Below are 13,889 nucleotides of genomic sequence, written 5' to 3' on the forward strand. Positions count from 1 at the left end.
AGACGACTTTTTTTTTTCAACACAAGATAGGAGTTAATAAGGCACTTCCGTGTTTTCAGGTTTTTTATTTATTTATTTAGTTATGCACGAGATTATTTAGATTCCCTTATTCAGTCAGTCACTGACAGTGTGGGGTTTTTGTGTGATAACCACTGACAACTTATTTTAGGTGCTAGGATAAGATAATATTGATTCTTCAGATATATATTCGTAAGTGTGCGCGTGCATATGTCTTCTTACAGCAGAGATGTCGCATTATTGTGCCGTGTTAATTAGTAGTTTGATTATCTGAGCTTTCAAAAAACCCATGTAAAGCATTTTATACCTTGTTCGTGTTTTTTTTTGCAGAACGCAGAGGCATGGAACAATTTGTCGACCGCATACATCAGATTGAAACAGAAGTACGTATTTTACATGCATTTGACAACATTTGATTGGCAAATATGCAAATAGCCCTGCTTGTTTTCTTTCCCACACAATATCACTGTAGGGCCCGAATAACTTGTTTTTCGAATTGCCAGCCTGCAGGAAAATGTTTGTGAATCATGAACCACATATGTAATTTTATGTGCACTACGAACTGTTATAATACTACTGTGAAAATTCGAGGTAGTGTCCTTACAGAGAAGTGAAGTCCCTAAATAAACATCATTCTCTTGGTAGTGGGTGAAGGAAGGGGTAGAGCCTTTAAAAATGTCGTCCCTACCAGATGTATTGGCTCCTGCACAGATTTGAAGATGTTATTGTTTTGTAGGAAGATATTTTTTTCCCTTCACTTTAGGTGTCAAGTTGCAGACTGTAATTTCTAGTGTAAGACTATGAAGAGAAATAGGACAACGAAACGCTCCTGGTATCATGAATCTATATCCTCTCACATTCTAGGCTTTTATGCCCACTTCTAATCAAAATGAAAACCCACTGGGTATATCCTAAGGAAACCTGAACAAAAATAATTTCCAAACATGATTTTGTTTAATAGCTATTTTTACTGAGACCAGAAACTGGATGAAGATAACGTGCCCTCTTCACGTGGCAGTGTCCCACAAGGAACGATAACTCAGAGTAGTATTCGGCCACTCTCAATTCTGACTGATCTGCCTCCTGGTCCAGAGCTCCTGGGTTTGCAAAGTCCGGACCTAGGATTTCCAGGGCTGGTTTCACAGAGTTTGTATGCACACCCAGTTAAAAACGGCAGTGGCGGCTCCTCTGTTATGGTGGATGAGAGTCACAGAGGAAAACAAAAAATCAAATGATAATGAAACTGTTTCTGTTTGGGGCAAGAGCATCATGACAACAGTAGTGGTGAGGAGGAGGCCGAGGAGTGGTGGGCACTGCTGTCAGTGCGCATGCCGGTTTGGCCAGCCGTCTTAGGACGGCCAAATCAACATGCACACTGACATCTCTCCAACCCAGCTGCATTGCTGGGTGGAGAACCACACCAGGCACATGCTCTGAGCCCCCGATGGAGTGCAAAACTAACCTGCTCCGCCCAATCCCAACGCCGCTCTTATGGGTATTACTATCTTGAGAGCAGCTTCTGGATTGGCTTTAGGAGAACTTCAGCCTATGAACAGAGAAGCAGAAGTTCGGCAAGCGGTAGGGATATTTTTTTTTTATTAGGCCCCCCCTGCACCAACGCTTCTCTACTACTTTCCCCAACAGGACTATCGCAGCTCCCATCCGACACCTGTAACATGTGTGGGTGAACACAATGCTCCTTCTGGATTGCCCCTCCCACTTCCCTGACCACCTCGACTCAAAACAGCCTAAAGCAGCCTTCCTGCTGACAATTGCTACCTTCTCTATAAGGCATACCCTATTTGTGGGATTTTTTCCCCACTCTAGACAACAAAACATGCAATTGCTTCAATTTAGTGCAGGGATACCATCTAGGATTGGAAATTCCAGCCCCGGTATCCCTTTACCAAATTCCAGCAAACCCATAATGAGGCTGTAGTAACCATAGATAAATATACTTCTCCTTTGATATCTGCAGCACTCAACACAATCTCACATTCAATTCTAGTCCAAAGACTGATTGGGATGGGGTCAGTGGAAAAGCCCTGGGTTGGCTAAGAAACTTTCTAAAATGTAAGACCCATAAAGTCCAGTTAGACCTCTTTACTTCTCGATCCATGGCCCTGGACAGGGGGTACCCCAGGGTTCATCTTTGAACCCTACACTGTTTAATATCTTTGTTGCCCCCGGCTCAAGTGATAAGATTTAGTGAGTTCCAAGTTATATGCAAACGACATACAATCACCATGGGGGAAAACACTGAATCTACCAAGATCATTTTCAGGGAATGTATGGAAAAATAGCTCTCTGGATGTCCTCCCTCCAACTTAAAACAGGAAAGACTGAAATCTTGCATTTAGGAAAGGCTTCCTCTTTCTAGTCTGATGATTGGTGGCCTCCGAAACTGGGTTCAGCTCCTACCCATACCCCTAAAAAGGTAGTTATAAGTCTGGAAATATTGATTGATAACGTCTTCTTCATGAAAAATCAGGTCAATTACAACTTTAGGTCCCATTTTGGATTTATGCTCCTTCACAGGAGAGCTTTCCGATGGCTGCCTTGCAGTACAGAAAATTCATAACTCAAGCACTTATAAGTTGCCTGGATTATGCAAATGTCCTAATGGTTGCTGCAAAAGAAATTTTATTTACTAACCTTGAGGTGGTACAAAACAAAGCTGCTCGCCTGATTTGCAACCTGCCTCCCCGCTCTTAGATCTCTGCAGTGCCTTCTTTTTTTTTTATATATATATTTTTAATGCGTTTTCAATATACAGCCCAGCATATTTCAATTACTTACAATTACAAAAGAAAGATACTCATAATACATTTTGCAAAACAACAATACATTGAAAATAGTTATCCGGTGGTAACACCTAATGAAAGGATCCTTCTGTGGTAAGATGATGGAAACCATGAGTATAGAAAGTGAGACAAAATAATATCCATCCGGTAGCCAAAAGAAAAGATAGTACAGATGGGCAAATGGACAACTAAAATGTGAGTCAACTAAATTGTGACTCTCGTTCTTTAAACAAAAAATATCTAATGTCCGTTATGAACCAGCGATTCCTTCCAGCTGTACATAGGGAGCCCATATCCGTCTGCCTAAGATTTTCCCTCTTTTGCCCTTCCTTCCTTGCATATATTGCCCTCTCCAACTTAAATATCGAGAAGAGCCGAGCTAGCCATAACTGGAATGTTAGTGCGGCTTGGTCAAGCCAGACTGAGGCAACACTTATTCGTAAAACAGCCATAGCAAGAAAAAGAAAATAATCAAACATAGTTTGCCCCTGGCTATTATCCACCCCAAGAAGCATTAAGGCTGCGGTTAACTTAACTTTAAAACCCAAGGTAGAATCTAAAAATTAGGAAAAAAGAGAGAGGGACCCAAATCACCACAGGGGTAGGGTACAGAAAGACAAATGTCAAGAAAAATCCCCTTGGGAACCGTTGAACTGTTGACTTGGAATTATTTTTCCTTGCTATTTTTTGTCCCACTTTTTTACAAATGTATTTTTAACTTTATTGCTATATTGTACAATGTGTTTTTAATGTTGTAGAGTTGCTATATATACAACATTTGTAATAAATTGTAAGCAACTTTTTATATTTCATTTTGCACTGATTAGTTTTCTTGGTTCACATTGTGGCTGCTTGAGTGTGAGTATAGTATGACCATATGGTTGGAATGTTTTTTGTGTGATTAAATTGTTCAACGGTTCCCAATGGGATTTTTCTTGACATTAGAATCGAAATATGCCATAATGGATGATTTAATCGTATCAAGGCATGGACAAGTGGAGAACATATGAGCTAAGTCATCGTTAGATGAATTACACCGTGGACAAGTGGTATCCTCCTGCGCCCTCAATTGTAAGATCTTAGCCGGTGTGTAGTATAAAGTGAAGATTGTTTTGTAGCGCTGGGTCTGAAGCCCAGCGGAACTTAGTACTGTCCGCGCTAACTCTAAAGACAGAATAAAATAGTCTGAATCAATGCCCAACCTATCTTCCCATTTCTTGCCATGTTTTTCATGGTCATCTAATTTTATTGCCGTTAATTCAGTATAAATTCTTTTAATGGTGCAACCATCCCTACTTCTTATTGCCTCAATAGTTTCCACCTTATCTAATCTACTAAGCCTGCCCACCTTTTTACTGAGAAAGCTTCTAAGTTGGAGATATTTAAAAAAATTCCTGGTATCAATTCCAAACTTATCCTGAATGTCCTTAAATTGATAAAAACCATCTGACCTCATTAAATCCCCGACTTTAAAGAGGCCGCGCTCTGCCCACGCAGCCATAATTTGATCGGAGAAAAATTCTGGGAACGTAGGGTTATCAAACAATTGGGTGTAAAAATTCATCCTCTCTAGGCCCGACTTTTTCTTTAAGGCAGCCCAGATTTTAAAGGCTGCTTGCATAGTTTGGATTTTCTTAAAATAACTGGGCTGACTGGATTTCAAAAAGCAATTTACTGCATTTTCCCCCACCAATAACCTATATACATCTTGTATCTTATCATCGGTGGCAGGGTCTTTAAGCCCCCCGCCGATCAACCCACAGATGTATTGAAGTGCCGCGGCCCAATAATAAAGTTTAAAATCTGGGATTAGTCATATTGTCTAATGCAGCAAACCACTTTTTCCCTAATTCCAAGGGGATTGACCTAAACAGATACAAACTTTTTAGGAGAAAAACCATTTTGATCACATTACATCGGCCGACCAGTGACAAATGCAGGTTGTGAAATTTGTCAAGGTCTGTGTTGGCCTTCCATATCATCGGATCGATGTTTACAGCCACCAATTTATCCAGATCTGGGGTTATGGTAATCTCAAGATACATCGCTGAGTCTATCATTCGTGGATCGGAACGAACAATCTCCCCTATTAACTACAATTTTGTGGATACCTTGTGATATATGATGGGATCAATTTCCTGGCTGGACTAGAGTTGCTGTAATAGGGGGGCTATATAGATCACAAATAAAAAGGGTGATCAGGGGCACCCGTGTCTAGTGCCCCTTTTAATCCCAAAAGACGCTGTATCTTTCCCATTAATTCTGAGACGAGCTGTTGGTGCTTTATATAAATTGCTAATGGCTCTAATAAACTCCTGTCCTAGACCAAACCAACTCTTTTCCTCCCTTAAGTAGTCCCAGGAGGCCCTATCGAAAGCTTTCTCTGCGTCTAGAAGCAGCATAGCCATAGGGTCCTCTGAGACTTCTGCTGCGTCAAATAAGGTTATTACCCGACGAATGTGTTGGGTGGTCCCTCTCCCCAGGATAAACCCATGTTGATATGGATGTATTACCTTCCCTATAATAAGATTTAATCTAGTGGCGAGAGCTTTAGACAGGATCTTTACATCACTGTTTATTAAAGTAATTGGCCAATACGACCCGGGTTCCTCAGGTGATTTCCCCTTTTTTAGAATTATTTTAAAGTCCGCCCCTGACCAAGAGTCATTGATCAAACCCCCAAATTGTGCCAGGCATATTATTTCGACTAGATCAGGTCCTACTTCTTCCTAGAAAATTGTATTAAATTCCAGGGGGATCTGGTCAGGTTAGGTGGCCTTCCCAGAAGGGAGATTCTTCAAGGCACAGTGAATCTCATCTTGTGTCAGGATGGCCTCAAGTTTCAAGCTGTCCTCGCGTTCAATGCTCTGCAGTGGTATGTTAAGATAGCCCTGGATTAAACTCTGCTGTATCGGGGGCTCTGCATCATATAGTCGTTGGTAAAATTGCCAAAACACTTCTTGAATCCCAGGTGGGTCCGTGATTAAATTTCCATGTTCGTCTATGATTTCATTTATTTCGCTCCCAGCACTCCTTTGCCTAAGTCTGACTGCCAACGTGTGACCCACCCGTTCACTAAATTCATGGCAGTGTTCTCTTTCAGCTAAGAAGAGCTCTGACGCCTTTGCGGCAGCGCAGTCTCTGATTTCTGCCTTAGCCCAGGCAAGACTGAGTAGAATATCCTCTAATGCTAAACCCAACTTCACTGCAGTTGCCAGTTCCTCCTCGATTTTAACTAGATTTTAATATAGCACTTCCTCCCGTTGCTTTTCCTTTTTCTGTCTTAAAAGACTCAAACTAAGTGTCGCCCCTCTGACCCTAGTTTTAAAAGCGTCCCATACAACCCTGGCACGAGCATTATATCTATTTATGTCCCAGTATATCTTAATCCATTTCCTCATATGGGTAACATAATCAGGGTCTGACAAGAGCCCTCTTTCTAAAGTCCACGTCCGTTCATTAGTAAACAAGGGGGTTGTGGTCAGATAGTATCCTAGGGTGCTTCTCTATTTTAACCGGGTGCACTAAAGAGTGTGAAACAAAGAAGTAGTCAAGCCTATAGACTGCCTTATGTGTGCAGAAAAGAAAGTACTGCCAGGATCTTTGCCAGGATTTGGTGCACTGGGGTGGCGGAGTGAGCTAAAGAATGATGATGGATTGAACCCAGATCAGTTGACTGGGGGTGAGTGCTTGCAATGTTCAATACTCCGTCCATCATCCCCTTTGGTATTGCTTTGTATGCCCTAAGTTGGCAGGTTATGCCCAGACGTGGGTCCCTTGCTCACTTTGCCACTGGACTCAAGCTAGCCTGGCTGATGACGGCTGATTAGCCAGAAACTGGTCCCAGGATGCTTGTTTCCGGTCCAGGGAAGACCTAGCTTGGCAGTTTGGGCTGCACTGTTACCAAGAGGCACAGGGTCAGACTGATTTGCATACGGCCATGTCTGAACTGGGGTGGTGGAGGGAGCTAAAGAATGATGATGGATTAAACCAGATCAGTTGACTGGGGTGAGTGCTTGCAATGTTCAACACTCCGTCCATCATCCCCTTTGGTTTTGCTTTGTTCGGAAATAAGAGCAGTTCCAAACAAGTCCTGCTTCTGGCTCTATAGTTAGTGTTGATTAATGAGTAACAACACTACCTGCTGTTTAGTATCAGCAATCCTCTGGCACGGTGCAGATTAAGGAACTCCCATTGGTTTGCTTTTCTGCTCGTTCTGTGTCTGAACGCTCAGCCAGGCAAAAGATAATTGAGCAATATAATGTTCCCCTATATGAATAGTATCCTTGACGTAATGCCCCATATTTGGTTCATATTCTTCTTTTGTTTAAAGAAACACTTCAAAGCTAAATATAAAAACCATTTTAAAAATAAAACTCATAAACGTTATTCATTTACATTATGCCAATCAAAACCCACAGACTTTTATAAATGTTCATGATGACTATGGGTCAAAGCCTGAAATTCAATGTCTACAAAATCACTTAACACCAGTTGCACAGATCCATAACATATACTGGCAGTTAGAGAAAGCCGCTGGTTGTATGACTTACCAGTTTTGGGTATGACAGAAGATATTGAATTTTATTGAAATTAGGATAAAGAGGTAATAGTAGAAAAAATGCAAGTCTGAGCCAGCTGAGCGGGCACATCTGTTACTTGTAATAGGCACATGTGGGTAGCAGCAGTAATGTTCTTTGTTTTCTCTGCAATAACTGTTCAATGCTTTTGTAGTTAGTCCTGGTGTGTCTGTATGCTGCATGCCCTAAGGTTACATGTCCACTTGATGGAATCTTAGGCATGCGTAGTACACGTATATTGAATGTTAAACAATGATTGGGGGCTGTCATTGATAATGTATTTAAATAGTGTAATTATTTAATGTAAATATTACTTTCATTGAAAGTAATTCCCAATGGAAAGAAAAATAATTGAATAAGAAGCAGTTCTTGAGCTAGTAGCTCGTGAACTTTGTGCGTCAGTGATAATAGACCATAAAAATTGAATGATTCAAGGGAAGACCCCACTTTTCAGAAAAGAAAAAATTGTTTGAATGATGTAAACGTTTACCACACGAAATTCAAATATCCTAGTATTACATTTACCTAAATCTGTATGACTGCCATGCTTTTTAAAAAAAATGTTGTTCAGTCGCCTATGCTTGCATTCAAAAGCAGGACAGAAGCTGATGAAAATGTTCAAATCCTAACTAAGGCCAGAACACTTCTAATACACATATGCTTTCCTTCTGTTAGTAAGCAGGACCCGTAACTAAAGCTTTTTTCTCGCTTGATACAAAACTTATTTTAGTCTTGCTTGTGACCATGCCCTACAATGTACATAGCCACAGATAATTTGTAGCCCATAAGTTAATGGAACACACGGTTTCCAAATTTGAATATCATTTTTTCTAAATTTGGTAAAGACTTTTGCATAAAGATTTCACAAATTTGTTTTTAAATATTATTATTAATAATAGTGCCCTCACAAAAAGTCTTTGAAGAACTAACCACCCTAATAAAAATATTGTTAGGAGGATTGCAAAATGCCAACCCTGCTATCCTTCCATCACAACGGCCATACTCACTTGTGTGGTGCTACACAGAGCTAGCAAGGAAGATGGCAGCATTTGCCACCCAGAGGAGAGCACAGTAAGCAGAATCCCATTTTGAAATCTCTAAAGGAAGAGCTGAAGAGCACTGTAAATACTTCCCTTTTGTAACAGAAATTCAAAGTAGTTGTGGTGGAGGAGGAAAAATACCATGAAGGGATTGATCTCAAAATAATATCAGTCTGAACAGTAGTAAAAAAAGAAATTCCAACAATGAGGAATAGTTTGTGAGTCAATCAATCAATCAATCCACTTTATTCGATTTTTGTTAAAATCATATAAGTACATAAATACAAATACATATACAACAACACATCCTTTAAAAAACATTAAAACCATCTCAAAGAACAATAATTCTGTAGGAATTTAAAAAAGGCGAATATGCGAGTTATTAATCCATAAAACATTACCATTGCGAATGAGACACTGTCTAAACCAAGATATCTTTTTTTCCTCGAACGGACAGCAGCAACAAGAAAACAAGCAACATTGAAGGTATCCCAGGGGTTGCTCAACATTTGAAGATAGAGTAAGGCCGGTCTGATTTGTACAAAACCCTTACCCCTCAATGGTGGCATTATGAACTCTCTCCTAATAACATTGTAATAATCACAGAACATCAACAAATGTAAAGTATTCTGTATGGAAAAGTTATCACAATGGCAGGGTTCAGCCTCCCCTGGCTTACACCACCCCTGAAAATCACCCAAAACTAAGTGGATCAAATTGAAACGGAATCTTGTCAGGAGCCAACGATGATCAGGTACGGGTCAATTGACATCGTGGTTTTAGTCAAACAATGAGCCCTTACTAAAGGTTTCTGTAACTCCCGATCTTCCCCTTCCATCATTACAGTATTCAAAAATTGTAATTTGACCCATTTCAAATCCTCCTTACAGATCCTATCAGGAGATTCAAATAATTCTGGCCGGCCTAATTTAAAAAACATATTTTTGACATATGTCACTCACTTAATTTTATTGGCTTTATCCAGATTGATAATATCTTGGAGAATTCAGTGATTCAATATCAATTCTGGGTTAAGCCATGTTTTGACACAGCACAGAAGTGGAGCTAAGCTCAAAATATCCGAGACATAGCCCTGCCCCAGTTCCTGATGAATTGTGTAAGTAGGAGTTGATTGAGGGACAGACAAAAGGCTTCGAAGAAAACTGTTTTCGACTGTCTGGATCCCTGTCTGTTGTTGAAAGCCCCAAATAGAGGAGCCGTATGCGCTATAGCCAGGCACTTTGATCTATATATTTTCAAAATTGACGCGAATGGCTTGGCCCCCAGGCATTGGACGAACCCAGATAGGGCTGTTGTCGACCTACTAGCAGCCAATCTCTTTACTTTATCTTGGGGGACCCATGAGCCTTTATCATCGAATAGTACTCCATGATAAGTAAAGGAAATCACCCTGGACACTTCCACACCATTACAAAAGAATGACTTCACTTTCCTGGTGTTTTTACCAGTAGACATTGTGTGCGACTTCCCGTTGTTCACAACCAGATCTAAGGACTGCATATAGGACCCAAAAGCATCCAGAAGTTTCTGGAGACCCAATGCAGTACGCGCTATAAGGACGGCATCACCCGCGTATAGGAGAACAGGTATTAAATATTTTCCGCTTGTTTGTGAGTCGTGACCAGTTTAAAGATTAATTAAAACTTTCATTTTTTTTCTGGAGTTTTATTTAGCAGAACTTGACTCGAAGGTATCAGAGCACTTTACACGAGCAGCAGTTACATTACAGACGGACACATTCATCATCAAAAATCTTTATTTCGGTACATTTGTACCATAAAAGATGCATAAAATACATATACAATTACATTTGAAACTTAATTAATTGGACGTAATAGACATAATGAGCGGTGGGGACAATTAGAAAAGCAGAACAATCCAATCCCGTGCACAATTTTTGGGGGCGGATAAATCACATTTAAAATATCATAAATAATTAAAAGTGTAAAAAGGCATTTATATAAAAAACACAAAAAAAATGTAACTATCCTTCACTAACAGTAATGGGCAAATGTAACTACATTAGAGATATCAATAGTAATAAAGGTGTAGGAAGCGTGTGTATATACAAATTGTTTATAAAATTCATGTATGACTACACAGCCAACCAGCATTATCAATAATATGAAGCACTTGTCCAAGAGATAATAATTCTCATGGATTTAAAACGAGTAAATTCATTTATAATTTTAAACCCATTTTCATTCTTATAAAGTTTATAGCTAACAGAAATCTACTGATACCGAAAACAATAACCTGGCTTGAATCAGTTTTCAAAATTCTACTAGCCTCTTTATATGATCTTGTGCCTAAATTTAGGCAAAGGGGTTTGATCCATCTTTTTCTAGGCACTACGTAAATCGGACAGAAGAACAAAATATGTGAATCATCTTCTTTTGCCTGATTATGACATAGGGTACATTGATTGTTACTATTTTGACACCACCTTGATTCACGGACATTTGTCCTCAAGATACCATATCTATATTTCATATAGAGTGTCTTGGCTAATGGTGGGTACACCTCATCAAGAAAACATTCAAAGAGAGCTATGTCTTTGAACACTAAAAAACTAGTTGTTGATGATCCATGAATCTTTCCATTTATCACATCGTAATTCACGTATGCCCAGAATGACAACTTTAAGATCTTCTTTGAAGTTTGATTTAGTAAAGATGGTTCATTCCAAAATTGTTACAAACCAATTTTTATTAGCCAGGATCTTACGTGTCTAAGCCATAAGACTTTGTTACAGCAATCTAATTCCATGATTTCTTTTAGACCATCCTTGTAATCTGTAAGCTCAGGGGTCGACCAGAGTCTGACCCAGAGCATCAGGGGTCTCAGGATTGCATGGTGGTCAGTACGTTTCAAATTAAGGTCTAAAAGGAGTGGTATCAACGGAGTACTGACCGGTATTCTTAACAAAGCCCTAAGGAATTTGTTCTCACCAATTTCAAAAGATTTCTTGCACATAGGTCCTCATAATTCTGCCCCATATAGTGCTACTGATTGTGCTTTAAACTTAAAAATCTCTAAGTCTGGTGACATTGCTTTATTTAGACTGTTGCCATGTCTTTTCATTATAGGTAACAGATTTTGCGTGAATACTATTTTACTTTTTTCAATCTGGCTTTTCCAGGTTAGATTGGAATCCAAGGAAACACCCAGATAGCTAAAGTTCCGTACGTATTCTAATTTGTGCCCATTTAGCGTCAGATTTTCCTTAAAATTTTTATTAGGGTTTATAACCATGTATTTTGTTTTCTTTACATTGATCTCTAGGCCCTTTGTGCTGCAGTATGCCTGGAACTTGTCTAGTAGGTTCTGTAGGCCCCGGGGTGTTTGGGATATAAGTATGGTGTCGTCGGCGAAAAGGCGGGATGAAACCCTCTCACCCCCCAATTTTGGCGAGTCATTACTACAAGCCTCCATGCAGGATGGGATATCATTGACGAACAGGGAGGACAATGTAGGGGCTAACACACATCCCTGGTGGACTCCCCTCTTTATTGGTATTTGTTTTGTTAGCTCCCCTCCAGGGCCCCACCTAACTTTTGCATAGTTGTTTCTATGTAAATTTATGACCTGCTCTAAAAGGTTAGCCGGTAGCCCTTGACGCCTAAGTGTCTCCCATAACAAATTTTGAGGGATTAGGTCGAACGCCGCCCGGAGGTCCACAAATGCTACGTACAAGTGACTTTTCCTCAAAGTGACATACTTCCAGCACAAACAACAGAACCTTAGGACCTGGTCAATAGTACTAATTTTGGTTCTAAACCCTGCTTGGTATTTGGTGAGCACTGATTTCTCATCCATCCAGATATTTATACGGTTTAAAATATGCCTTGCATAAAGTTTTTGTAAGATATCGATTAAACTAATAGGGCGATAGTTTGCTGGATCATTCCTATCGCCCTTTTTACGGGCTCGGCGACGTCACTACTTCGTCAGAAGTGGGGAGGAGCTGCGAGCCGTATTGTAGCGGCTTTTTCGTTCATGCTGGATAAATTTTTCTTTGCTCGTGCATTTTCAGTGCGCTTTTTTATTATCTTAATAGTGATTGATCGTCGCGGTGCTGTTTCTTTAGTAGTCTTGATGCCATAGGGTATATGTAATGGTCGGCGGCCATTTTTGGCATATTGTGTGCGGTTATGCGCACGGCAGACCATTAATTTTAATTAGGAGCTGTCAGAGTGCCCGTGTAATGCAATCCAGATGGTCTGAGCGGTGAGCGCGTTCAATGTAAAATTACGAGAGGCGAGGCAGCAGGCGAGGCTCACAGAAGATGACTCATACGTGCTCGTCCACAGCACAGATTAGGCTTCCGTGCCAGGACACAGTGCATGTGAGATAGAAGCTCGCATGCAGTGCAGCTTTCCCTGGCATTCAGCAGTGCTAAGCAAATAATGCAGACTATGATTGAGACGAAGGACTGAGACTTCAACTTCGAGGGAACAGCGTGTGCTCCATCACCTCTGCCAGAGGTTGGGGAGAGCTCCTGGTTATGTCTTAAGAGTCGGAGACCTGTTCCTAGGATGGAAATGATGCTGTTCATTTTTGTTTTTATGTAATTAAAGGCTAGGTGTGCATATTGGTAGAAGGATCGGTCACCGGAGCTGGTGCACAGCAAATGAATCGCACAATACTGGTGAACATTAAAGAACGGCAGCTCGCGTGGTTGCCACTAAAAGCAACAAAACATGAAGCTGTTTAGTTGGAAGAAAATTAAGGGGTGCTTCAAGTAGCCAGTTGCCGTTACCAACTAGTTAAAAATTCAAACGTCCTGTGCAGTCCACCTACCATGACGAGCTAATTTTCAGGTGTAAACAGTCCTTCAGGGTAACTATTTGCATTGCTCAGTGAAGCACAAAGGTCACATATATGTTGATGGAGAGGAAAATAACGGGAGTATCAAGACACAGCCAGCACTCAACCCCGTCCCCTGAATTTACCACCACCCACACAAGAGCAAACCCCTAAGTCAGAGCAGTGTGAACGACAAGGGAAAACGACTAGAGTCGGAAAATTGATTTTTATCCCGTTGGAAGGAACATGTTGCTTATGTTCTAGTACGGCAGTGTATCATTTTTTTTATGCAAAGCGGTGCAATGCTTACCCTGATATGCACCTAAGCATAATTTAAAGCAAGGCAAGTTATGTAGCTTTAAATGTACACTCTCACCTGGTGTAGTTATGAATTCCAATCGAATGTTGTTTATTGTACATGACACTATGTTTTACACCACCACCAGTACTACCACCACCACCAGTACTACCAGTACCACCACCACCAGTACTACCACTACCAGTACTACCAGTACCACAGCCACCACCACTACTACCAGTACTACCACCATCAGTACTACCAGTACTACCACCACCAGTACTACCACTACTACAGCCACCAGTACTACCACTACCAG

At 40.5% G+C, this 13,889-nt stretch overlaps 1 protein-coding gene across 2 annotated transcripts in view; it reads left to right on the forward strand.

The window, feature by feature from the left end:
- TTC27 (tetratricopeptide repeat domain 27) overlaps window positions 1-13,889 on the forward strand; it is a 1,731,040-nt gene that overhangs the window by 1,515,215 nt on the left and 201,936 nt on the right. For both annotated transcript variants that reach the window (XM_078648753.1, XM_078648752.1), the window contains exon 15: window positions 349-401. In XM_078648753.1, the coding sequence (XP_078504879.1) occupies window positions 349-401 (53 nt within the window). The remainder of the gene's footprint in view (window positions 1-348; window positions 402-13,889) is intronic.

Source organism: Lissotriton helveticus, chromosome 6, assembly GCF_964261635.1.
Source record: "Lissotriton helveticus chromosome 6, aLisHel1.1, whole genome shotgun sequence".
Lineage (NCBI taxonomy): Eukaryota > Metazoa > Chordata > Amphibia > Caudata > Salamandridae > Lissotriton > Lissotriton helveticus.